This window comes from Lycorma delicatula, chromosome 9 (genome assembly GCF_047948215.1).
Source record: "Lycorma delicatula isolate Av1 chromosome 9, ASM4794821v1, whole genome shotgun sequence".
Lineage (NCBI taxonomy): Eukaryota > Metazoa > Arthropoda > Insecta > Hemiptera > Fulgoridae > Lycorma > Lycorma delicatula.
The window spans coordinates 20,451,430-20,479,373 of record NC_134463.1 but is presented as its reverse complement, the minus strand read 5'-3'; the positions used below and the strand labels follow the sequence as shown (position 1 = coordinate 20,479,373).

Below are 27,944 nucleotides of genomic sequence, written 5' to 3'. Positions count from 1 at the left end.
TCAATTAATAACATGACAGGGGAATTACATAACCTGCAAAGTTCAACATCCAGTGTTAGTAGTAATCATGATTTTGGTTGAACATTTTTACTTATCGGTTTTTATGTGATAATTTATTGTTACTATTCTTTTATATATATTATATATATCTTTTTATATATATATATATATATATATATATATATATATATATATATATTATGCCAGTATGCCAATAAGGCTGAATATGTTATCCACTAAATCAGTTGTAAAATATAAAACAATTTTTTTGTAAGTAATCATTAAATTATTTATTTAGCACCTGTCATTGATGTATAAAATTTCTGCGTAGCTTCACAAACAAATAAAAAATAAATGCAAAAAAATAGTAGTATTTTATTCAGTAATACACAAGTAATATAAAAATTCCTTCATGAGGTCTATTAAATGTTCTTGAGAGGGTGGATAGATCCAAATGTGAAACAGCTTCATCCATATTGTTACTTGATGTTGATTCAGGTTTGCTAACTAGTATGGGTTCTATGAAGATAGAAATTTCTGAAGTAATGCTGTCAATTCTAATAGTACAGTAGAAAGGGTAGTGTACTGAGGTAGGAAGTTGCAGGTAGCATGAAGCCAGTCACCTATCCACCAATCCATCCCCTTCCTGTGTGAAACTTTGATATGCAATTAATTTAACATATTAAGTAATTATTAATGGGTGTGGAACTTAGTTTGATGATTAAAAGAGCCCTGCTGTCAGACAACAGGAGGAGATTGGTATGTGTTTTTGCCACATTAGTATTTTAAAAGTTTCAGTAGCAATGAATCCATGACATGGGAAACTATGAAGATTAGATCAAAACTAAGCTGTTAAAATGAAAGTTTCGTTGTGAATCCAAATGTATGTCATCAAATAAAGATCCTTCACATAATCTTAATTTTATACTGAAACAATAAATTTCAATTAACGTTTAGTTTTTAAGTGTGTGTATATAAGGAACATATTTACTCCAGAAAATATTAAGAATCTGAGGCAAGCAATAATTCAAAGTACATGCTTAGCCAGACATCATTCAAAATCATCACACAGAACTTTGAATAGAATTTTGAACTAAGTTTTAGGGTTTCATTCTTACAAACTAAAAAATTGTATAAAATTATGTACAATGATTTATTTACAAAACTTGTGATATATTTCAAAAGTTGTTCAAAATTCTAAACTTTTTTAAGTAATTTAATTTAGTTTTTAATTAACTATAAAAATTGAAGTTTTATATATATATATACACACACACACACACACACAGTATTGTATTTTGGGTGGCTGAAAAGTAAGTTACATCCCCTCTAACTTTTTTTTGTAATTGAGATAACTGGATGACATTTGTGGCATTCTTCTTTGTACTGAGGGGCTACTTCAATGAACATATATTTCACTCTTCTCTTTTTAATTTTTGGGTGGCAGGGGGTGGATGCAACTCAAAAATTTCAAATGAGACTAATGGTCATTTGATTTGTTATTTTAAAAGAGCTCAATGAGATGAGAAAAATGATACAATTAAAACTAAATTTTGATTGCGCAATCCAAAATGGAGGCAACAATGTGCTTGTTTCAGACAGCTAGAACTAACTATTTTTGAATTCTCCCCTTTAATTTTTTTTGTTTTTTGAGGTACCCTGATTCTCTCTTTGGAAATCTTCTTCGATATGAGAGGCTAACTCAGTAAGCTCCAATTTAGAGTAGTCAGCCTTCATTGTGGGCGGGGGGTTCAGGAGTGGATCAAACATTTTAAATGGGACATATGGTCATGTGATACATTGTTTTAAAGGTCTTTGTAAAACAAGCAAAATGGTATCAAAAAAAATTAAATTTTAGCTATTCATACAGAATGGTGACCACAAATGACATATGTTAATTAAAAATTGAAAGATTAATTATTAAACGTTTTCAAATACTTTTTTTAATGAAACTTAGGATGTTGAATTTAAAAATAATTATTTTATTCATTTTTTAATATTACATTTTTATTTTATAAGAAACTTTTAAAGTAATTTTTATTTTATAAATCGGTATTGTCAACAACGGACAATCAATTAAACAAAGGTAAGTTACATTTTTCAAAATTTATATTCATTGTTGATTTTGTGATAAGAAGCTTACAAATGCTGAAGTGTAACTGTATTAGAGTTATTTTTGGATGAAGTTTTGTGTTTTCTTTACAGTATGATTAAAAAAAGTTTAAATTATAAAAAATAAAAAAGGTAAAAAAAAAATTAAAGAAATCAGAACTTTAAAAAAACTTAAGTTAGATTAAAAAAGTTTAACCTGACATACAAACCTGGTTTTGCTTTTTAACTTGGTTAAAAAAAAAGGCTCAGGTAAAAAACAAGATATTTCCAATTCAAGAAAGCATAGAAACAGTAATTTTATTTAAAGAAATAAAAACATACAAAAGAACAGCTAATGCATTTAATGTTTGTCATCCTAATCATGCTATTTTCAGAATTGCAGTCACAAATTTATTGAAAAATTTCAACCCACTGGTAGCATTTTACAGGATAGAAAACCAAGCTGATCCAATACAGATGAAGTTATTGAAGAACAAATATTAGCAGAAATTTCTGTTAATAATCAACAATTATTAACAGACAATAATCAAAAATCATTATCACTTTTTAGTGCACAAAATAATAATTTATTGAGGTGGTCAGTGCAAAAAGTATTAAAAAAAATATAATATAATCCATACAAGATTCAATTAGTTCAAGAACTTATTGAAGATGATTTTGATCTTTTGACACCGATTAGCAGCAAGAACTATCTCTTGCTTCAACATATTATTCACTGACATAGCATCATTTACTTTATGTAGGGCTGTTAACAGATGTAATAGTAGGTACTAGTTACAAGAAAACCTTCACTGGTATTGTGAAAGTCATACCAAGCACCCAGAGTGGTTAAATGTATGGGTTGGAATAATAGGTGACACTTCTTGAAGAATTTATCATTAATGGCAACTTAGATTATGATATGTACTATGCTTTGCTGAACGAGCAGATAATTTCAGCTCTCAACAGTTTGACTGAGATAGTTCATATCCCAAACGACCAACCTTTGTTTATGAGAGAAGATGTGTTTTTCCAGTTAGATGATGCTCCTCTGCACTACGTTCCCAACGTGAGAAATGTGTTGAATCAGTAGTTTCCAAATTGTTGGATAAGTCAGTGTGGTAGTACTGAATGGCCAGTCTGGTCATCTGCTCTGAATTACTATGATTTCTTCCTGTGGGCATTTATAATCAACCTTTATAGCTCATAGTCAACTTCTCTCAAAGAATTAAGAGAGCACATTAAGATAGAATGTAGGATGATTTCACCAGCAACATACCGAAGTTTAATTAAAAGAAGTATGTGAAAATTTTAATAATTAATTTTTTTAATCTTTAATTAGCCTAATAATGTGGTTGCCAGTTTAGTTCAAATAATCAGAATTTACTTTTTTTTGATACCATTTTGATTGTCTTGTAAAGATCTTCAAAACAAGTATCACATAATCATATGTCCCATTTAAAATTTTTGAGCTGCTCCAACCCCCTGTCCTCCCTGAAGGCTGAATACTATAAATTGGGGCTTACTGAATAAGTCTCTCTTATCACAGAAGATTTCCAAAGAGGGAATCAGGATACCTCAAATAAATAAAAAATTGAAGTGGAACATATAACCGTTATTCTAGTAGCTATCTGAAACAAACTCATTGTTGGCCATCATTTTGGAATAGGCTATCAAAATTTAGTTTTTTTTTGTATCATCTTTCTTGTCTCATTGAGTTCTTTAAAATGATGTATCAAATGAACATTGGTCCCATTTGAAATGTTTGAGTTGTAACCCCCCACCAACACTCAAAAATTAAAAAAAGTGAAATATATGTTCATTGAAGTAGCTTCTTGTTACCAGGAAGAATGACGCAAACTGCATCCCATTATCTCAATTATAAAAAGATTTAAAAAGGGTGTAAATTACTTTTTAACCACCTGGTATATGTATACAGGAAGTTCTCTCAGAAATCTAAATAGAGGATTCTTTAAATAGAATCTACACTACCAGGAGTCATTTGTAAATACAGTATTTGAATTTCTTATATCATGACTAATTATAGTAACTACAGACTTCCTGTAATAAATTAACTATACACAAATAACAATTTGTATTAATCTTTCCATTTATAATTTATACATATTACATACACAATACAATAACTAAAATAACAATAATAGAAACTATTTTTATATCACAAGTAAAAAAAAATTAATTAATATAAACAGTAACTTAATTTTATGCTTGAGAAGTATGCTCCTTTTTTTCATCATTAGATTTTTTTTCTTCATCATTTTTATTCTCAGTATTTTCTTTTACTTTTTCATCTTTTCCAATAATATTATTAGAAGATATTTCAATCCAAAAAACATAACTGAAAAAAAAACAATTGTGTAAAAATAATTTTTATAGATATATATACATATATTTTCAAAAACAATAAAAAAAAAAAAAAAATAGCAAATTTCTTATGTGGATGAATTATATATATAAATATATGTATTTATATTATACTATATTATACTAGCTCCCAGTCTCAGCTTCGCTCATACTATATGGTTACTTGCGTTTCCCGTGGTAGTCAATCTTTTTATTTTATATTTATTAGTCAAGTATCCAGAGGCAGGTGCAGTCAGTCACACATACAGTAACAGTGGCATATCGCATTTCCCATTGCTCAGTTGTTTCAGTCGAGCGGGATTGATCTCTGCATATTCGGTCGCTTTCCAATCTTGACTGTCTTTCGTATTCAGTCTCTACCGCACGAACAGTTTTCATCATACGTACTTTTTTTTTCTCCCAATTGAAGAATGTGTTTTAGGCATGGTATGATGTTTTGAAAAAAGATCACAGAATTTAAAAGATTGCAGTTAAATACTTTACACACTTTAAATTAGTAACACACACATGATAAACAAAAGCAGCTATTTATTTATGTTTTTAAACAGCTGTAAAAAATTGTAAATGAATAAATCATAAAAATTACATATGCAGGTGTGCTAAATCAATTGAAACTTAGGAATAACTGTACGTTAAAACCTCAGCCCTTTTCAAAATTAATCAATTCAAAAAAATGTAAGCTAAAAATTAAATTTTTCTTGAAAATCAAAGTCATTTTGAAAATTAAATAAGCTTTAAGGGAAAAATAAAGTGTTTTAAATTTTGTTGTAAAATTTTGTTATGTCGGAAGTCCAAAAAAATTAGCCTATGTTCACCACAGGGCTTCAAAGTGTAGGTGTGCAAAATTTTAGACAAATCTGTCCGGTAGATCTCGAGTTAAGTTTGAACAGACAGACAAACAAACATTGATTTATATATACATATATAGAGATCTATATATTTATTTAGTTTTACCAAGTATGAAGATTCTGTAGTATGGAAGTATGATAGATAATGTCAACTTCCCTGCTTGCAATGGATATGCTACTGTTAAGTTTATACTGGAATCTGCCTTTTTTGCTATTTCTAGGGATTGTATTATCTTGATTGATAAGTGGATAACCTAAACTAAAAAATTACATGAGACAGACACTCTTTAGTATTTGATATTAGATAAAAAAGAATGATTGTAATGTACGTCATAAAGTAGAGCTTGTATTTGTAAAATTTCAAAAACTTGACGGAAAAATAAGTTTTATTTATACCATTTAAAATTTAATATTTTTTTGTTATATTTGAGAATTTCAATTTATTTAAAGAAAATCTTTAGGAATTAATGAAAATTAAGTTTAAAAAGTACAGTAGCTTATCATATGTTTCTTGAGATAGTTCTATTTCTGTGTTCTAAACTTCATTGAAAAATTAAATAAGAATTTACTTTTTTAATATTTTTAAGAACAGTTTTTTGAAGGTTGGTTTAATCTTTTTTTTTCTTTCTATACTGACTCTCAGAAAAGGCATATTTGCTTAGCACTTAATTATTGTTTCTATTATTGTAATTATCCTATTAGAGCATTTATAGTTTCATGATTTCAGTTAACAGGATGAATAAAGGGTTATGAAAGAAATAATAATTTCCATTAGAACTGTTAACAATTTTCAATCATCTGCTAATAAGAGTGTAAAAAGAATTATTATTGAGAGTACATTAGCTTTGTAGTGTGTACTATATTTTAAGGCTTATATATCATCAGTCCGTACTCCATGCTGGTTAGATTTAAAATTAGTTGTGTACTATTGATCAGTATAATCTCAGTTTATTTAGGCTATAATGTGTGATAATAAAAACCAACACCAAACCCAACTGAACTCTTAAATCCGTTTATCCCCAACCAGTTTGCCTTCTCAAAGACAACACTATCTTCATCGTATTTAGCTTTACCCATTAATTCTTTATTTTATCTTCTGTGTATTCCTTTTTTTTCCACAATACTATTAGCAACTATTTTGTGTTATGAAAGTAAATGTTTAATGAATTCACAATGGCTAATAATTCATGAATAACAATATTTTTGGGTTGGGGTGAAAATGCTCCCTGGAGAACTGTGGATGATTGAATTAACAAACACTCAAGCAATATTAAGTGAAACATAAATTGAAATAGTAACAAGAATGATTCAATTGTATCGTTTAACGTAACATTTTGATTTTTTTAACTTATTCCACTTAACCAAAGGTGTGTGATGCTTGTTGATATTAATAGAGTGGGGGATACAATTGAACCATTTAACATAGCTTTCATCTAGTTGATATTTGGTACAGTGAGAATACTAGCAACTATTAAATTTTTTCCTTTTGTTATCATTTAGAAAATGACTTGTTATTAGTACAATAAATGAATAAAAAAAAAAATTATTTTTGTTTTAACTTGTTTTAATTAATTTAATATGACATTTTAATATGACAATTGTAAAAATAATTTTATCAATTTTATTACATTTTTTTATTAGATAACATTAGAAAAATGTGATAATTACTGTACTTTTTTATTTATGTATTGCTAGTTATTGAATATAAGTAAAAATAGTGAATTTTTATTTTAAATAGAGATAATTTGACTAAAGAAATAAAGGGTTTATACCTACGTTGTCCTGAATTATGAATGAAACTGTTTGTTAGATATCAGTCTTAAAAGTTGTAAATAGGTTTGAGGTTTGTAAGATTATCAAGTCATTTTAAACCATTTTTCCTACTGATGACAAATTTTGTTCATAAATACTACATCATAAAATTCTAAACGGTTAAGGATATTGAAAGAGAGGAACCTAACTATACTAAATAATCATAGATATTCTTTTGTAATTATTGGTCTTTGTATTTTGCCAGTAAAATAATTAAATATACTGTACGTACATTACTTATTATTAAAATCAGAATAAGGTTTATCAGTTGATAATATGTGAATGAATGAATAAAGATTGTTGTTTTTGTAAGAACTCTCAAATTTGTAAGAAGATGCTGTGTAGTTGTTTCTTTGAGGATCTAATTTATTCTAAGAATGTTGTTTCTGAGATTAGTTATCATACACTTGAACTAAAACCTAACACTGTAAACAAGATTTCAAATACTATGAAAAGTGGCTGCAAGTATTACAAAGTGATGAACAACCTATAACCCGGTTAAATGATAATATTTTCAATATCTATTGCAAATTTGAGGTATCTGTTTTGTGATTATTTTTGTAATTGAGTCTTATTCATTCAAAAGTGAATGCATTGTAATCAAAAAATTGATTATTATCCTTGTATCTACTGCTCTAAACATAATGTGCTAATAATATTATTAATTTTTTTAGTAATACGTGAATTGTCTACCCATTGCTACTTTTCTTCTTGTTCATGTGAATTCTAACAGCATTCCATAGTATAAAACTTATACTACACATTTTAAAGAAATGTGAGGAAGAATAAAAGTGATAGAGTAAAAAATTCTTAATTGATATAATATCATATTCCAGACAATTTTAGTTAAAAACATAAACTATAAAAGTTTTATTTGAGATTGCTAAGTTGTAAACTATCAAAAAAAAGAAAACAAGACTATTTTCAAACTGTAATTTATTTTTTGTGTTAAAATTTTACACAATTTTTCAATAAATATTTAATTATTTCCTTAGTGATGGATGTTTCGTAAAGTAACATTCAGTATAACGGGCTGTAATTTACATATGGGTAAATTTTATGTTGTCAGATGGCAATACTGAAGTCAAGTTTGGTTCCGTGTAACAGTTTAATAAATCTTGTAATACAGTTGATCATTTTAGTATCCATTCCTTTGTGCTGTATCAACTACATCATTTTTAAAAGATAAATGCAAAAGATTATTTTTTCATTTAAATCTTACATGTAAAAGATAAGTCACTTGAAATTTTCCTAGTTTAGAATTCCCAATGAGTCAATGATATTGTAATTGATGAATAAATTTTGTAAAAATGGGTTTGTACAGAATTAATAGTACACAGGTTGACTGCACTGTTGACCATCAAAGTTTTTGAGGACTTGAAAGAGCATTAAATCTTTCATCCATAAAATTTCTTAGGAAGTTTACCTGACAGGGTAGATTATTAACAGCTATTGTTTTCAGGGCTACAAGAAAAATAAAATTTATATGGTTACTGCCATCATTTATGTTATTCGTGAATTTAAAGAACAAAACATAAAAATGTATAAATTATTGTTGTTGGTTCCGACTATTTATTGAAAAAAATAATAACAGTGAAATATTGGATTGTAAATATATTTCAGTGAAGAAATTTGAATTCATCTGGTTGGATATGTAAACGTTAAAAAAACAGCCGCATATGGAGTGGTGAAAATTCACCAACAACCAATATATTCATAAATTGGTGTGAAATCTTCCACCAATATGTAATAAGTCTTTAATTAGTACTATTGTTTTTAATAAAAGTGATGAAGTTTACTGTAACTTAATCCAATGTTTTTATTTCACTGTTTGAAGAAATCTAACAAAAATGATGATTTTGGCAAGTTGACACTGTCAGGTTTCATTATAATAATGAAAAAATAATTGTGTATTGCAAGAATATTTTTGAAATCAGTTGGTTTAAAAAGATTTATGACTGCCAATATTTATAGATCATATTCCAGCTTTTTTTTTTTATAACTACTGGAATTCATATTCCAGTAGTTTTGCCTTTAAGAACCATTTTAAAAATGTTGTTTCCGAGATTAGTTACCATACACTTGAACTAAAACCTAACATTGTAAGCAAAGTGGCTGAAAGTATTATAAAATGACAGGCAACCTACAACCAGGTTAAATGGTAATATTTTTAATATCTATTGCAATATTTGAGGTATCTGTTTTCTGATTATTTTTGTAATTGAGTCTTATATTTTGAAAAAAAAATAGTTCAAATAAACATTGTTAAAATTTGGGTTTAATCCTTTTTGAAAAACCTGTGTATATAATGAAAATCATTTAAAATTTTTTTTTGAAACAACTGGGAGAAATTTTTATGAGAAATCTCCAAAAGGTTTTTAGTGTTTACATAAAACTTCCATTTAAAAAAAAATTTAAGAACATATTACAGATTAAAATTTAAATAAAAAATTACTACTACAGAGTTTTAGATTTGAATTTTTGTACAGCTTATTATTTAAAACATTCAGTTATATTACACGAGTGTTTAACTTTTATATTTATGAAATTTATTCTTAATTGAATATTAATGGTAATAATGAATACGATGCATCATTTCCTGCAATAAAGTTACTCAAATTTTCTCCTTTACACATATCTTCTACTCTTATTATGGCTGTAACATATTAAGGTACATAAGGTACAAGTGCCATACATCAGAGTTATTTTTTGTAACAGAAATAATATTCACACTTTGGCCAGTACTTGTAGGGAATTAAATAAAGTTATAACTTGTATGTCAGAATGTCACCTGCAGTTTCGACAACTTATCGTGCCGATATGGAGAATTATATTCAGCTCAGTGAGGAAGGTAATGGGAAACCACTTCAGTACTCACTTTTTTTAATCCTGGGATTGCGTGTTCAATTGTTCTTATGAATTGTAATTTTATTTTCATGGCTGGCTGGTATCCGATGCCAGATCATCTGACAGTAATTTTTATGATACTTACGAGCAAACAAAAAATTTTTTAAAGATAAATTCAGAATTTTGGGAAATTAATTACATTTTTATGCTTTACACTAAACTAATTCTGTCTTTTTTTTAATTGAATGTAAATTAATTTTGCATTTAGCTACTTCATTAAAATACATTTACATTTTTTCTCTGTAAAAGAAAAGAAATAATGAAAAACAAAATTTGTATTTTATTTAAAGGTCCATTATAATATATTTGCAACCTAATTTGTTGAGTAATTATATATGCATCTGTATGCAAATATACTGACAAAGTCAGTACTTTGTCTGTCATTTCTATTACTATTAATACTGAAAATTACATCTAATTTAATATGATTATTTAATAATTATATATCTACATTTTATGTTATTTTTACATTTATTTTCTACATGAATGTAACTTCCTTTAACCTCGAGAAATAATTATACAGAATTTATAATTTCATTATTACATAGTATTAACCTATTTAAAATTTTATTACAGTTTCCATAGATTAATTTTATGTCTTCATTAACTTCTTTCTTCTTTTTTAATAAATAGTTAAGAATATTTAAAAAAAAAATTATTAATGCATATCTATTTTTAAAAAAATTATCCAAATTTATATTAATATGGCATTATATAATAAATCTCAGTTATTTATTTTATTTGTTAAGTAATTAGTGCTATTTTTGTCACATTACTATTCAAATATATTTTTTTTATATAAATGCACATTAGAATGTTTTATAAATTTAACAACCTAATTATTTTATAAAAAAATTTTTCCTTTTTTTAAAAATCTAACATAATACTGATAAAACTTTATTTAAAATTGAGCATCTTCTCATGACTCTTGACTTCGAATCCTACGCGTACTTTCCCTTGGATCTTTAAGTCGTTTTGAACGAGTCTGTTTTTGTTTCACGAGAATGTTGTTTTCTCTTGTGAGCAGTAAAAAATGTATTAAGACGAAGTTAAAAATTAAAAAGACTTTTAAAAAAATGTAAAAAAATGAATCCATTCCAAAAATAAAAGTAATTTTATTTTAATATTGCACCGAAAAGGGGAAAAAAAAATTTCAACTAGCCCTCAACAGAATCGTTGAAACTTATTTTTTAAGTCGGCGTCAAATTTTAAAATTAACCTAAAGACTTAATTCAAATAAGTTTCGTAATCCGTATCGCGAGCAGTGGTAATTCATTTAAAATTTGGGGTCGATTTAAAAAAAATAAGTTTCAAAGATTTTCTATTGAGGGAATAATGGAAAAATTAGTTTTTTTTTTCTTTTAAGAGTAGGTTCAGTTCTTTTTTTTATTAAAAAAAATAATCATTCCTATTGAAATAGCTATTATTCTTGTAGAAATGACCATTGATTGAGAAACGTTTGATTAAAAAACATCAAAATTAAGCGAGAAAGGTTTGAAACATATTATTATACATTTTAGATATTTATTTTTATCGAATAAGTCAAGTTTGGTGAATAAGTAACAAAAAAGGATTCCTATTTCTAAATATTTTTTTTAAACTAAATGAAATGAAATTGCCGAGGTTAGCTGAAATGAGATTAGGAATAAAATAAGCCCGTTTACAATTTTCTTACCGTCATTATGAAAAGATTTATTCATTTTAAAAATACCGTGTGATTCATAAAGGAACTTAACAACTATAAAAGTATATAAGAATTTATTTAGATAACTTACAGATTCGGTTGAGTTCTCATTTCATAGCAAAACACATCAAGTTTTGACTCACGTAGTTCATTAGCACCAAATTCGGCCACGAACTTTGTCACCAGTATCGTTAAAAATGGATACATTTACTGGTCAAAACGTGCTTGCTGTATGTTCTGGTTTTACGATTTGCTGTCAGCAACTGCAGTCCAACTTAATACTCGTAGAATATGGTAGGGAGCCTCCTTGTAGGCGTACAATTTACTCTTGACATCAAAATTCGTTGAGACCGGTTGTTCTATTAAACGTACAAAATCACCAGGAGCCCGCGCGTCCCTGAAACTGATGTGGATCAACTCAGAAGCTTTGCACGCAGTCTGAAGAAATCAACTTGACGTGCATCCACGACGGTCGGATGAGAAACTCGCATTCCACAATCGATTTTTTGGCGCTATTACTCAAACGATTGCACTTACTATAATCATACAAACTAACCGTAGCTCAACGCATTACAAATGACAACAAATATGCTCGGCTGAAGTTTCGTGTGGTAATGATGGGTAAGAATTGTAGACGACGATACATTTTTAGATAGTGTTATTTTTAGCGATGATTCAACGTTTCACATCAGTGGCAAGGTGAACACCCATAAATGCCGAATACAAGGTAGCGAAACCCCTCATAAAAATTTGCAGCACATTCGCGATAGCGCTAAGGTCAATGTTTGTGTTCTAAGCAAACAAGACTGTACGGCCCGTTCTTCTTCCAGGAAGAAACGGTAAATGGTACCGTTTATCTGGACGTGCTTCAAAATGTTCCAATTCCTCAGTTAGACGATAATGACAAAAATGGACGCCACTAATATCAAGAAGACGGGGCACTACCTCATTACCACCTAGAAGTTATACATTTTCTTGTTACTCCATTCCCAGGTCGGCGGATCGGTCATGAAGGTCTAATTAATGGCAACCTCGCTTTCCAGATTCGATCCCGCTAGATTTTTTCTTGTGGGGTTTCATTAAAAATCGGGTTTACTTTGGGTTTACTTCGGGTTTACCTTTGGCTGTCAATCTTGTTGTGTTAAGATCTCGAATTAACGCCGAAGTTCCAGAGGTAACGCCCAACTTGCTCGCTACAGCCTGGAATGAAATCGTCTTCAGTTGGGATGTATGTCGGATTACAAATGGAAGCCACATCGAAACAAAGTGAATGTTGGGTGACAAACTTGATGTGTTTTTCTATGAAATGAAATCTGAGCGGAATCTGTAGGTTATCTCGGTAAATTTTTATATGCTTTTACATTTATGAAGTCCTTTTTTAATCACCCGGTATTCTGGAAAGAATAATTTAAAATAAAAGAATATAAAAAAAAAATTGTAAAATTTAATGATTTTCTGTAAATAAAATTATTAAATTTAAGTATGTAGTAAATTACAATCCGACATTTCTACGGGGTTTATAATTTTATTAAATTATTATTTAATTTTTTTTGTATAACAATATGAAGTAATAATAAAAATTAATTAAATATTGCATTACATAAATAATAATAAAAATTTCATTTTAAAACTTCAGTTCCTAGTTATTTTAAATTATTGTTGAAATTACGTAATTTAATATTTTGGATTGTTTTTTATAATTTAGCGAATATTAATAATAATAAAAAAGATATTTTATACAAGACTATCTGAATTACATGTGTTTTCTAGTTTATCTAGATTTAGATAAATTAATATCTACAAGTATTAAACTTTAATTTTTTTTTAATAACTTGAGGCAACGCTCGATAACTTAATTATATGATTATTCTTTTCTTTTTCTCTTTTAGCATCATGAACCACCATAAGGTATTACTTCAGAAGATGAGCGAGAGTGATATGTATGAAAGTAAATGAATGACCGGTATCGATGATCTAGTATACAAATCCGTATAAAAGTGCCTTTAATCTGCCTTTTCTAGTACTTGAACCTAAGAATTATCGATTTCGAAATCAGTTGAATTGCGTTGACGAATTCATCAGTAGAACAATCAGGTGGGTTAATTATATCATTATTAGAACGAAAATGTCGTAACAAACAGAACGTTTTGTCGCGTTAATACATTTGACTTAGAAAAACACATTTTCATTAGAATTGTTATTCACTTACGTGTGCAACTAAGTATCGTAGTTTTATTTTGATACTTAACTTTTAAGTGAAATTTGCCAATATATAATATACACCTTTGTCTTAAAAGTTCATTTTGTAATTTCTTTTTATTTAGCTATTTTTTTTTTATTATCACTTTCTTTGGTAATATCGTTATTGGTCAGTAATTTTACTGACTATAATTCTTCATAATTGATTATAAAATATAATAACTGTTTATCGTTTTGTTGTATAATAATAATAATAATAATTTATATTTACAATTAACTGTATCTATGATTTCATACGATTTCTCAATATCTTTTTTAACCTCTTTGAAATTACGGAAAGGTCAATTTTTATGAACAAAAAAGAAACGACATCGTGGTATTATAACTTTCCCTTTGTATTTAATTTCATCTCATCTCCACACGTTTTCTAAATTTTAATATTGCGTTTAATAAGAACGAAGATTATCATTTAGCTAAAGGAAAAGTCTTATATTTTCGTAAAAGCGGACAAATATTAACCGTAGTATGAATAATGAAAAATTAATAAAATTGTTACTTCATTTAAAACCTTAACTAAGGCCGTATTCCCTGTGATTTCCAGAATATGAATTGATTTCCAAATATAAAACCTTGTTCATTTATGTTGTTATATTTTGTTAGGAGATACATATGAGGGAAATATTTTTTTTATAATACTAAAAAAATAATAAGGTAAGCAAAGTTTCCACCAAATTTTATCCATCTGGTTTAAATAATAGTCAATGATCTCATGGAACCGACGCATTAGATTAACCAGTTCTCAAAAAAATCTGTCATTTATAGTCTACCATGTAAAAAAAAGAAAGAAAAAGATAACATAAGTGACCACCTCCTTTCAGACTCTTGCAAGGAGAGAGGTCTCATTTTTTTGTATTATATGAGGAAAAAATATTTATTATTAAAACTATTTATTAAATAATCTGAAAAAAATTAAACTTTGTACTTTAATTTAAACACAGTACTAAGATTATTTAATTATTCCTTTTTTGAGATGAATTCAAAACATTTATTTATTTTCTACTTTATTATAAGATATTTGATTTTTATAAAACGTTTATTTTTATAAGATAAAATTGTTTTTAAAATTATTTGTTTTTATAACATCGAGATTATAAGACATTTATTTTTATTTCAGAGATGACTACTTTAGTCATTTTCTCCTACGAAAATGGAAATCTTCTGCAAAAATGCCATGACTGATCGGTATTCTAACTCAGGACCTCCGGATGAAGGGCTGAGACACTACCATTCCGCTACGGAAATTATTTTTATTTAGGAGAGTTAACATTTTATTTTTTAAATTATTCGTTGCAAATGTAGATCTTATTAACTTATTTTTTTATTACTTTTTTGCCTGTTTATTTAAAATAAAAATCGAATTTCTTAAAACTTTACCTAATTTCAGTTGATTTCACTTATGTCAGTTATCTCAAAAATAATTTCTCTACAAATTTTGTTTTAAAGTTGTATTTATTTATTGGCAGTTTTAAAAATCAAAAGCAATATATATTTTTCGAGTATAATTTGTTGGATTTTACTACTAGAAATTACTGGAATTTTCTTGAAATAGAGATAAATCTTAAGATTTATTTCTGCAGTTTTTTAGTTCCTTTTAAAAAATTTTCACTGTTTGCAATTTTTGCCAATACTTGGAGTGTAATATATAATTCGCTCACTGTTAATTTCCGATCGCTTCTTTTTTACTTGCTTTTCTTTAACACAGAATGTTTTTTTTTTTGTTTGTCTTCAAATTTTGCAGCCTTAATTTAACTAACTTCCTGACATTGCCTATTGATAAAATTTTGCACAGTTACTAAGGTCGGGTGACCATACAATATTCCACCATTACTTTTGCAAACATCCTCCCGTACGGAGGTAAATTAAGGGTGCGGATGTAAAAACTTCACTATTTTGTTACTTTGTACAGTAAATTCTTGATTGAAATTTGTTTGATATTTTATAAAAATATTAGAAATTTCAGTGTATGATGTTATCTTTTGAAATCCAAATTAACCTATTCATTAAACTCATGCTATGTATTATAATAATTTGATTAAAGTATGACTAAAAAGTATAAAGCAAGTTTTTAAACATTTTTGTTATATTATTTTCAATGATTTTGTGTTATTAATAAATCTTAATAAATCATGTACAGGAACCAAACAGCAACAGTAACAATTGAAGAACATAAGAAAGAAGCCGTAATAAGTAAGGGAGTCCGACAAGGATGTTCCCTATCTCCGTTACTTTTTAATCTTTACATGGAACTAGCAGTTAATGATGTTAAAAAACAATTTAGATTCGGAGTAACAGTACAAGGTGAAAAGATAAAGATGCTACGATTTGCTGATGATATAGTAATTCTAGCCGAGAGTAAAAAGGATTTAGAAGAAACAATGAACGGCATAGATGAAGTCCTACGCAAGAACTATCGCGTGAAAATAAACAAGAACAAGACAAAAGTAATGAAATGTAGTAGAAATAACAAAGATGGACCGCTGAATGTGAAAATAGGAGAAGAAAAGATTATGGAGGTAGAAGAATTTTGTTATTTGGGAAGTAGAATTACTAAAGATGGACGAAGCAAGAGCGATATAAAATGCCGAATAGCACAAGCTAAACGAGCCTTCAGTAAGAAATATAATTTGTTTACATCAAAAATTAATTTAAATGTCAGGAAAAGATTTTTGAAAGTGTATGTTTGGAGCGTCGCTTTATATGGAAGTGAAACTTGGACGATCGGAGTATCTGAGAAGAAAAGATTTGAAGCTTTTGAAATGCGGTTCTATAGGAGAATGTTAAAAATCAGATGGGTGGATAAAGTGACAAATGAAGAGGTATTGCGGCAAATAGATGAAGAAAGAAGCATTTGGAAAAATATAGTTAAAAGAAGAGACAGACTTATAGGCCACATACTAAGGCATCCTGGAATAGTCACTTCAATATTAGAAGGACAGGTAGAAGGGAAAAATTGTGTAGGCAGGCCACGTTTGGAATACGTAAAACAAATTGTTAGGGATGTAGGAAGTAGAGGGTATACTGAAATGAAACGACTAGCACTAGATAGGGAATCTTGTAGAGCTGCATCAAACCAGTCAAATGACTAAAGACAAAAAAAAAATCTTAATGTTCTCTCTCTCTCCCCGGTGTGTGTGTGTGTTTGTGTATATATATATATATATATATATATATATATATATATGTGTGTATGTATCTCTCTCTCTCTCTCTCTCTCTCTCTCTCTCTCTCTCTCTCTCTCTCTCTCTCTCTCTCTCTCTCTCTCTCTGTGTGTGTGTGTGTGTGTGTGTGTGTGTGTGTGTGTGTGTGTGTGTGTGTGTGTGTGTGTGTGTGTGTGTGTGTATGAGTTAATTTTATTCGGTAGGGTGCGGGCACACATAGGCACTAAACAACACCTAGCCAAACCCGTGCGAGTCCAACTCTCCCCGACTTGTGGGGGATACGTAAATTATACTTCTCCGACTTATCGAAAAAAAAATAAATAAAAAGCTATTTTGTATCTTCTCTATAAATTGTCTTAAACCTGTAATATATTTGTTAAATACTAATTTATTAAAAATATATGAATTGAATTAATTAAGTACTGTTACTTACCAAAACAATATTACAGGTAAAATACCCATACCAGCTGATAGTAAAAAGAAAGCTCCTGTGAAAGTTTGAAATGTTTTTCTATAAACAAAATTGTAGAGTGGATAAATACCTAATACTATCACATTTTCAGACACAGCCATTACACTATTCAATTGACCTGAAACATAATAATTTAATAAATTTCAGTTAAATTATACTCCAACAGCAATTATTATCAAATAAATAAATCAATAAATGTTAATTAATAAGGAGAATGAATGTTTAACGAACCTTTGAAAATCTGAGTTCGCAAAAGTAATGTATGCTTTTGTTTAAATCAAATTAAATTGTTATTTTTGTTCTTTCTGCTTGTATAATTGTTTTGGCAGTAGTTTCAGCATCATTTTTAAATTTCATTTCTTGATCTTTAATTCAGATTCTGCTCATTTATGTAAAATCTTTTCATCTAGCATTCCTCTCACAAGTTAAGGTTTCTATTCTTATAGGAATATTCATCACTTATTTTCCAATATTTTCACTTAAGATTACAATATGATATATCTATTAGCTATCTAAAGAGAATTCATATTTAAGGTTGCCACTATTGGGATTCCGTAAACTAGCAAGGATATCAAGAACTTTAAATGGGAACTTTCTCACGATTTTTGTACGTATAAAAAAATCTGACAACAGTTGTAAGAGTTTCCCGTCACGCGGCTAAGCCGTGTGATGGGAAAGTGTTACAACTGTGGGTTGTTTCTAATGCACAGCTTACACACACACCTTAATTTAAAATATTTATCATTTTATTTGATTAAAATATTTTTTCGTTTATTTAATTCAATGATTATAACTAAAGCGCGCGCGCATACCGTATTTAATTCGCGCGGTTGTGGCGCTACTAGCGGCGATGGTCGGCATTAACTAATGTGATTTCGCAACTTACATAGAAAAAATTTCCTTTGTACGGTCGGCAGACTAATGCAGCTGCGAGGCTTTACACACCAGGTACCGAGTCCACCGGGTAATCGAGTTCGAGATCCAGCGAAACCGAGGTACTTTTTTGCACTTTAAATATTTTTAATTTATTTAATTCTACCGCTCATCTGTGACGTCACAACATAGCGGTCGACTACAACAGCATTTTTTAGTGTGGGGTGGGGAAGCGATTTTGCAAATTTTATTATTTTTTAATTAAAAAATGTGCCTAAGAAAAATATGAATTAGGCGAAATCTCGAGATAATGAGGGTGACCTTGCTTTATACCCCCTTGACCTTTTAAGTTGAAAATTTAATGGTATCAATGCCTCACATAATCTAAGTTAATATAAAGTTTGGTTAATCTAAGTCATAATCAAGTTTGGTGAAAATTCGGTCCAGCAGTTCTGGAGATAGAAGATTATTTAGAGGCCAACACCGAATACACACACGTACATATGAACATTAACATCCGAAAAATTTTCATCCAGTTTTTTGGGTTCCTTAGGAGTCAAAACGTCAAGATCTGGTGAAAACCACATATGCCCAAATTGGACCGATTACAATATTTTCCATTATAGAGCTGTAGCTCTTATAACGCTATCTAAACAGGAAAGTAATATTTTATTGAAATATGTGAAATCTCCAGAATATTTCCAATCTAGAGGCCAATTTTATTTATTAATATATATTTTTTTAATGGAAGCACCCCTCCACAATTTTTATAATATTTTTGGGATATAATAAATAGATTTAAAACATTTTTTTCAGTATTTCGGCATATCTTTGGTATTTATCCTTCAACGCAACCGTTCAGAGACTACACCTCATCACCAGTTGTACCTACCGACAATATGTTCCTATAAATTGAACGTAATTTTACAAAGTTGTAATTTTGCTCTTTAGTTATTTTTCAATAGAGTTATATTGACATAATATTTTATTATTTCAGCTAATTAAAAAAAAAAAAAACTATCCTTTTTTCGTCTTAAAAGTTTTATAACACTAAATCAGTGTGGTAAATTCTATACTAATCTCGTAACTCTAATAAAAAAGCATAAACACTACATTGATAAAATAATAATGTTTTAATTTAATTTATGTAATAAATTTTTATTTTAATGAAATTAACGAATTATTTTTCATTACAAGTTACAAAGCGTGAACAATTATACTTATGGTTTTTAATTTTTTTGTTTTTTTTTGCTTCAGAAACTTTTTATTTTTTTGTGAATGGAGCTGTTTTCTCTCCTCAGACCACGCTAAGTTGCAGTTGACTTGTTTTGTTAATAGTCTAGCTGACTGTTTTTGAGAAACCGATTTATATTATACATCACAGTCTATTTTATTAAAATATAAACATTATAACACATAAACGATCAGTTACACTATGTATTTTGCATTTTTATAAACCAATCTTCCCGCTACAACGTCCAAACTGTCATGGTCTCTCGTATGAGCGAACATAACAGTTTGGACGCCTTATAAAACAATCAGATGTTTAGGAGTGTTTCAAAAATTACTAAGTCTAAAATGAATTTCAAGTTTTAGTAGTGCCTCAGTGTGAAAGTACTATTATTAAAACTCCAAACAGATTGTTTATTTAACTGTATACATGTTTATTTAATAAACTGTAAACAACTTCGTACGAACTTTATGTTCCGGGCATATTTTACATTTGACTGTACATATTTTGCCATCACGTTTTAACTGCACGTAGCTTACAGCATCATCTCCATACGATGCTCTTGAGGACCTAAAATCAAATTTAGCAATTATCATAGCTATTTAATTATGAGATACGTTTTTCTTCTGACAACTAACCTCAAAAACAATAGGTCAAAATTCGTTTTATGACCACTTAATAGCCGTCCGCTTAATAGCCCGTCGACCAATAATTAGTTTCTTAGTTAGTCCCTAGATGGCGTCACTGAAACGCTATATTGAAATAAGAAAATAAATAAATAAAATTATAAATATAATGTAACCAAACTTGTAACTCGTAATGTAACTTGTAATGTAACTGTAATGTAAATTAATGTAATGTAATGTACTGTAATGTAATGTAATGTAACTTATAATGTAAATTGTAATGTAACTTGTAATATAATGTAACTCCATTGTTGATTTGTAGCTGTCGTACTATTACAGAAAATCGTATAACACGGGAAAAATGTGTTTTAGAGCACAAAATCAACAAACCATATAGACCGCAGTAAACATTCTGACGTTTTTCAAGACATGACGTCATGCGTTCTGATTGGTGTTTCATGTCACGTGACCAACGGGCTTTATTTTTACTTATTTATTTCTTTAAAATATTTTATAATCTTAAATAAATAAACAAATTAGGTAAATTTTCAATATTTTTAGATTAAGACCAATTGTAGAAAACAGAATTCTAATAGGTTTTCCTTACTGTCATGTAGCCTATTCTTGAAACCCATTGAAACTTGATTTTATTTCGAAATATGTTGTAGTCTTGTATTTCTTCATCGGTGATGTTTATTTATTGGATATCTTTATGAATATTATGGATCCATCTATTGTTTTACTGAGTTTTGATATACGTGAAAATACGTTTTGTTAGCCTTATGTCATTCATGCTGGAAATGTACTTACATTATAATGCAAGCACATATATAAAAGAATTGATAATTTAGATTATATGTGTGAGTTTTTCACAGTGTATGTATAGTTCCTTGTTTTTTCTATGGGAAAACAAAATATAACATACAAAAAAAGATGTAAAAAATATTTTAAAAATGTAATTTTAGTTTCGAGTACAACAAATTCAAAAACATAATCAAAATTATGTGAAAGAACTAAACCAACTAAAGTTTATTATTAATACGTAACCACAATTTTATGATAATGATTAAGTAGAATTAAAATAAATTACTACTAACAAACTAATTTTTCAAAGGTCATAACCTAATTTTTTTACAAATTCATAACATTTTTCTGTTAACTTTTATTTTTAATAATAAAAGTTGATATTTTGTTGTTTTCATAAAATAGATTTTCTTAGAATTAAATTCTCCACAAGTTTTGATAACAAAATTTACCATTTATCAGACATTTAACAATGTCTTTTTGTACTGCTAATTTAAAACAACGTTTTTCCTTCACCGAAGTTTTCTGTTTTACTTTGATATCATGAAAACTACGAAAGATACAGTTCTGGAACCCATTGTATTTGATTTTTCAGGTCAATAAACTTAAAAAATCATGAGATTTTTTACTCCTTAAATAACGGCTTACAAATTTTTAGTATAACATAATTGCACCAGGGAAACTGAAATACAGGAGAAACTTTTCGCTAGTCGTAATTCGATAATAAAGCGATTTCGGACGTATGTTTGTATAGACGAATTTCCTTATTTCAAGCTCTAGAATGAGTTCCCAAATTATTTCAGTTTCCTTCTAAATCACCCGATATATATTATTACCATCACAAAAAAAAAAAAAAATACAAATAATTCTTAATTACTGTTGTAGAAAAATTATTTTAAATAAATAATAATTAGATAAAGAACCGACTTAATATTAACAGATCATTTAATTATTGAACGATTGAAATTTATGAAAATAAGTTTACCACCATCCATGAAAATCTAGGTGTGTCGCTTTTTGAATACAGTATAATGTTAAATATTTTCAACAAACAGTTTGAGATAAGGTGTAACTCCTGAGCTATTGAGTTTAGAGAAAAATATTGAAAAATAAAAATGTTCCTAAAATTATGTGTTGTAACCGAAAATGTTAAAAAAATTGAGGTTCCATCCAAAAAAATTAATAGATTTGGTTACCACAGAAAAATAGTACATTTCAAACATTTCAAAAATTATATTTTTATAGCACTCAAAAATCGAGAAAAATTTCTCCGTTAAAAGTTCTTCACAATTTTTCTTATTAATTAGACCCCAATAGCGTGACACTTAAAATAAAAAATCTGTGTTATTTATGAGTTATAATTAATTATCTATTGCACTTATATATAATCTTTAAAAACACATGTTACCTTGTTGTTAAAGAGTGCACTTCTAAAGCCTTATCACGACGTTATATTAAACAATTACTTTTAAAAGAAACTTTACAGCTAATATCTTGACTTCATACACTTAAGGTAAAGGTAGGCTATGTTTTCTCGTAATAATTATGATAGTAGGCATGAGTTGTATTTGATCAGTCAAAACTACGAATGACTTTTTGGAAAAAAATTATATATTAAATCTGATTTTTCTCTCTCTGCTATTCTTAAGTTTACATTTACTAACCTAAAACTATAGAATTTTTGGTAAATTACACGTAAAAATACTCTGGTTTTAGCCTTATTTTTGTGTTAGTGCATTTTTGATATTTCATTACTTCGTTAAACGATTAGGTAACATAAATATTTACGTAAATTTACTAACAAAATTTCTTGTAATTCTTTTAATATTGGTCGTTTAAATAAAAATATATTTCGATTATAATTGACATCTCTTTTTTTCAAGCAAATACTTTTTGAGCTGAGCGCCACGAAAGAAGTAAAAACATTTAAAATTACGTATTAATTTTAAACTACGAAAACCACTTTTTATGTTTTGTTTGTATCTATTTTTAATACTTCTCTTGTTTAATTATTTAGGCACCCGACACACTAGTCTCATGGGAAAACATGAAACATCATTATTCGTGGGGAAACATGTGCTTCAACGTGCTTGCGTGCCGTTGAATTGTCAGTAAAAATAAACCTTATCAATATAAAACCTATGTTAAATTCACAAAAATAAATTAACGTTTATTTAAAAGTGACACTGGTTGCAGCTCTACAATGCTGTATTTGTTTATTTCATACAGAGTTCAAAAGAGATTACAGAGTTCAATTTAAAAGAGCCACTTAGTTTAGTCTATAAATAATAATTTATTGGCAAACACTTATATAATAATTTACAGAAGGTGTTGAAAATTATGTACATCTACTTCTATGCACATATTCCTGGTTAATCTTGTTAGTTTTACCCTGATTATTTCCTGAATGGCATTGGTTTTGTTTGTAATTCCTGCAGGTGTGTGGATTGCTCCTATAAACAATTTATTTTACTTAAGCCCGTAGAAATAAAACTGGAGTAGTCAGATCAGAGAGATCTTGGTGATCACAATCCTTTGGAAATGGATCTTCCTCCGAATAAATCCTGTAGCTATTTCAAAAATAGTAGAGCAAGTTATACGGCAAGCGGTGCTGTTGTATTGCAACCAACAGTCATGTTCATCCTCTTGCAAGCCTGTGGGCTGTTGAATAATTTATTGACAAACGGCAGTATCCGTAATTTAAAAAAAAACTAGGGTTCTATTATTCATCGTCTTGAAACCAAACAACATACGCCGATTTTTGTGGGTATAGGGGAGATTCAAAGAAAGTGTGCGGGTTTTCAGTCCCCCGGGCCGGTATTTCTGAATATTAACATTCTCACCAAGGTAAAACCACACTTCATCTGTGAAAAACATTTGATCTAAAATGCCAATGTTACCTTTAATGAAGTTCTTGAACCACTGACAGTAGTGATCCCTTTTAGCGTAGTCTGCATTAGTTAGCTCATGGAAAACCTACAGTCGATACGGATAAAATTTCAGCATTCTCGTTACTACAGTGTGAGCTGAACGTAGTAAATATTTTTTCCCGGCTTAGTCTCTTCAATCATTATCAGCGATTTTAATACCATCACGCTCGTAGTTTATTTGTTGGGACCGCTTCATTTTTTTATTATTCATATAATTTCAAATAGCATAATATTATTTCTTATTTCCCTCTGTATATTAGCTAAAAAGAACTGGTAAGTTAACTCTATTTCAAAGTTAACACAAGATCTTACTTCTTTAAACGTATTTAAAAAATAAACTGATTTTCTCTACTTACCTGCTAATTTATTCTTTAATTTGATTTTCTGAATAATATTTATATTAAACCAAAAGGGATATTTGGACTCAGTCACTCTTTGTAGAGTGGGAATACTCAAAATAAACGCCCGATAAATCAGATCATAGAAACGATCAATCACCTCATCCACCTTTCTGCAATTGTACGAAGGTTTCTAAACTGTTCTAGGTAATACATTACAAAGCTCATAAAAATTACCTTTCTTGAAATTAAAATACCTAAGAGTAATCGATTTATGCATAAATAATTGGGGACACTTCACAAGCGAAGTGACAGCTGGATGAAAAATATCCTCTATTACGAATGGAGCAGATTCATGTTCAATTGTCAAACAATAGCGGCTCGTAGGTAAAATTAGTGGGAATGCTGTTCCAGAAAATTTTTTTCTGAGCCTTTTCAAGGCCGTGGTTAAAGTTTTTTGTAAAATAAAGGAACCGAAAAGAGAATGAATCTAATAGAATAATTGGAAGCAGGATAATAATCTAATTCTACTCTTTATCACATTTACGAATAAGGTATACGGTTTTTAAGAGCATTGTGCTTAAAAACCGTTTTCGACTGAATAAATAATAAAATGTCAATATAGATATTTTTTAATATTTTTAGATAACTTAATAAAATATCCGCTTAAAAACACTATAGTCCAACGGTGTTTAATTTAAATTTCTTTGTACACAGAAACAAATACATAATTAGTTTTTACTAATTGCCTTCTCTTTCGCCCTTCCAGCGTGTTCTGGACAACTTGGCAATCAAAGAGCCCTTGCTTTCCGCCATCTTCTGATCACTACTGAAAAAACAACTAAACCACTTTCATATTTCTTCCACCGACTAAACTAGAAAAGGAACGTTCCATACACACGCGGAGTAAAAATAAAACTACTTTCCACCAGCACGCCAGGGTCGGTACTCCGGGAGCGACAGTGCTCTCTCTTCCTCGCATACAGCTTCCTATGTGCGCTTGCGCACAACAGCCAAACACCACGCAGCTGGAACTGTGAAGCGCACAGTTCCATACAAAGATTTTTGTATCTTTATCGTAAACTGGGTGATGGCTAGTAACATTAAGTTTAAGGATTATATATTGTTCAAGTATAAAGAAAGGATTAAAGAAAAGAGGACTCATTATATTAAATGTTACCGATAATATCAAGTGGTAGGAGGGTGCTGCAATTCCACAGTGCCTATACGCGAGCCGCTACTGTTTTCAAATAGATACTACTAAGAATCAAATCTAAAATATTTTCACGAACATTATGAATAGAATTTTAAGATTTCAGACCAAAAAATAACATAAAATGACCGATTCGTTTACTTTTATTAGAACCTGCACAAAATTTGTTTTGATCTACTACTTTTGAGTCAGGTTAAAATCTGCAAATACAACATTTCCTTCTTTCAATTATCGAAAATAATTTTTTAATATACCCATTAATTCATCGTAATGACTTAATAGAGCAGATGGATGAAAATAAACAGCTTCAAGGTTAATATTGTTTGTTTTTATTTCCAAATACATCTAACTTCGTCAGTAGTGAACGAATTAATGAGGCCTTGAATTTAGATAGATAAGCAATCAAGCCCCAAACCACCACGTGACATATCCATAACCGTTTAGTTTCAAACACAACTATATAAACGCAATATCTATCGTCAAATAGATCCGTGTCATTAAAATTACAATTCAACCAGGTCTCAGTCAAAATGATTATATCATAATTCTTAGAATAAAGTGAAAAAATTAATAAGTTTAATTTAGTTCGTAATCCACGAACGTTCTGATAATAAATTGAAAGATTAAAATTATCGATAACTTCCATCATATCCAACTATACTACAAGCACGTAACTGTGAAACAACAAGCTTACTTGTGACCTCATGAAACATCATTAATACACCTAACAAAAGAGAAATTAACAGCACATTTTTCTCAAATCACTTTCACTACGTATTACCAAAACCTTCCCTTTTTCATCTTTTCTAAATTTAAAGTTTCCTGATCTATTCACCCATAAATATTTATACTCTTTTTTTGTTTAACCTGCTTATACTTAGTGAATAAAATTTGAAGAGCCTGCGATGATAGAATAATATATATATATATCGGATTGTCCAATGCGTCTCGTAGAAAAATCTCTCTTTACACGTTTTCTTTGCAATAGGTTTTCTTTATCTAGCCTCCTAACGAATCGATCGATAATACCTGATGAGGTCGATTATTTTATTTTGAACGAGTGTATATATCTGCCATATCTTTCTTGATATCTACATCCAGAGCCTTTCCCACCTGGATTACCGTTTGTAAGATGTTCTCACCCAGTTTACCAAATATCTCAATTGTGTTCGCCCTGGATTACTGTTTACAATTTTCAAGTTCTCTTGCAGATCTGCGACTTCTTTCTTCAAGAATAGATTTTCAGTACGAAGACTTTCGATAACTTCATTTTGTTTCTCGATTATTTATTACTGTTTGTTTAAAACTTTATTATTGTTATCCACAATCTGTTTGAAGCACCCAAATCCTGTTCAGTTCTCCTTTGAGACCCGATCAGTCTTCCTTCAAGTTCATTAAGGAGTTTTGTACACTGTCATTTTTGACGTGTTACCCTCATTAACTACAGTTTATGATTCTGATACTGATTTGGAGCCGTTGAGGCTATAATTTCCCTTACGGTTACGTTTACATTCACTACAAAACCAAAAAGCCCCACCACCGGATATAAAAATGTTAACGTCCTTATCAGTGAGCAAAACATATTTTCAATGATGATAATGTTTACAAATTTCACACTTAACTTCATCCTTTGAATTGCGATTAACTGACTTTAAACACTTTTGCAATTATTCATGATTTAATTTGAACTGTACGCTGTATGATTACTGTTAACCAGGAGCTCGCCCGCACCATGTCCGTACGTATTAACTGGTTAGTATGTACTGAGAAGTACTATTTTTTTCTCTGGTACTCTGAAAAGGACCATCTCTTCAGAGATACACACTACGAAAACTAAAGTTTCATTGATAAAACTACGTGTAAGTCATCTTTTTAAATGGTGTCTCTCACTTCATCATATAAAACGAATTTCAGAGGTACAAAGCACAGATGGAAATCTTGGCGTTAAGTATTGGTGTTTCGGTTGGTGAGTTGAACGCTCCATTCTTACTTAAAGAATTGTTGCACGCACTTAAGAACTCACGTGACACTTCCCCTGGACCAGATAACGTTCACCTTTGTATGCTTTCGCACCTTCCTCCTAAATCAGCACTACAACATTTTTGAGTATTTACAATGGTTTATTCTCCGGACAAGTCTTTTCGCCCGGCTGGTCAGAAGCATTTATTGTACCAGTACTAAAGCCTGGTAAAGAGAAAACCGATCCCTTAAGTTACCGCCCGCCCTATTTCTTTATCAAGCGTATTGTGTAAAATAATGGAGAGGATGGTAAACCGCAGGCTTGCATGGTACTTGGAGAAACATGGCCTTCTT

The 27,944-nt window shown here is 29.2% G+C and overlaps 1 protein-coding gene across 1 annotated transcript in view; it reads right to left on the bottom strand.

Moving 5' to 3' along the window:
• Positions 1–2,383: 2,383 nt before the first annotated feature.
• LOC142329707 (putative peptidoglycan muropeptide transporter SLC46) overlaps positions 2,384–27,944 on the bottom strand; it is a 159,587-nt gene continuing 134,026 nt past the window's right edge. Inside the window, exons 7-8 of the mRNA XM_075374420.1 lie at positions 17,578–17,734; positions 2,384–4,450 (exon numbers count right to left, since the gene is read on the bottom strand). Coding sequence (XP_075230535.1) covers positions 4,315–4,450; positions 17,578–17,734 — 293 coding nt within the window. The 3' untranslated portion in view covers positions 2,384–4,314. The remainder of the gene's footprint in view (positions 4,451–17,577; positions 17,735–27,944) is intronic.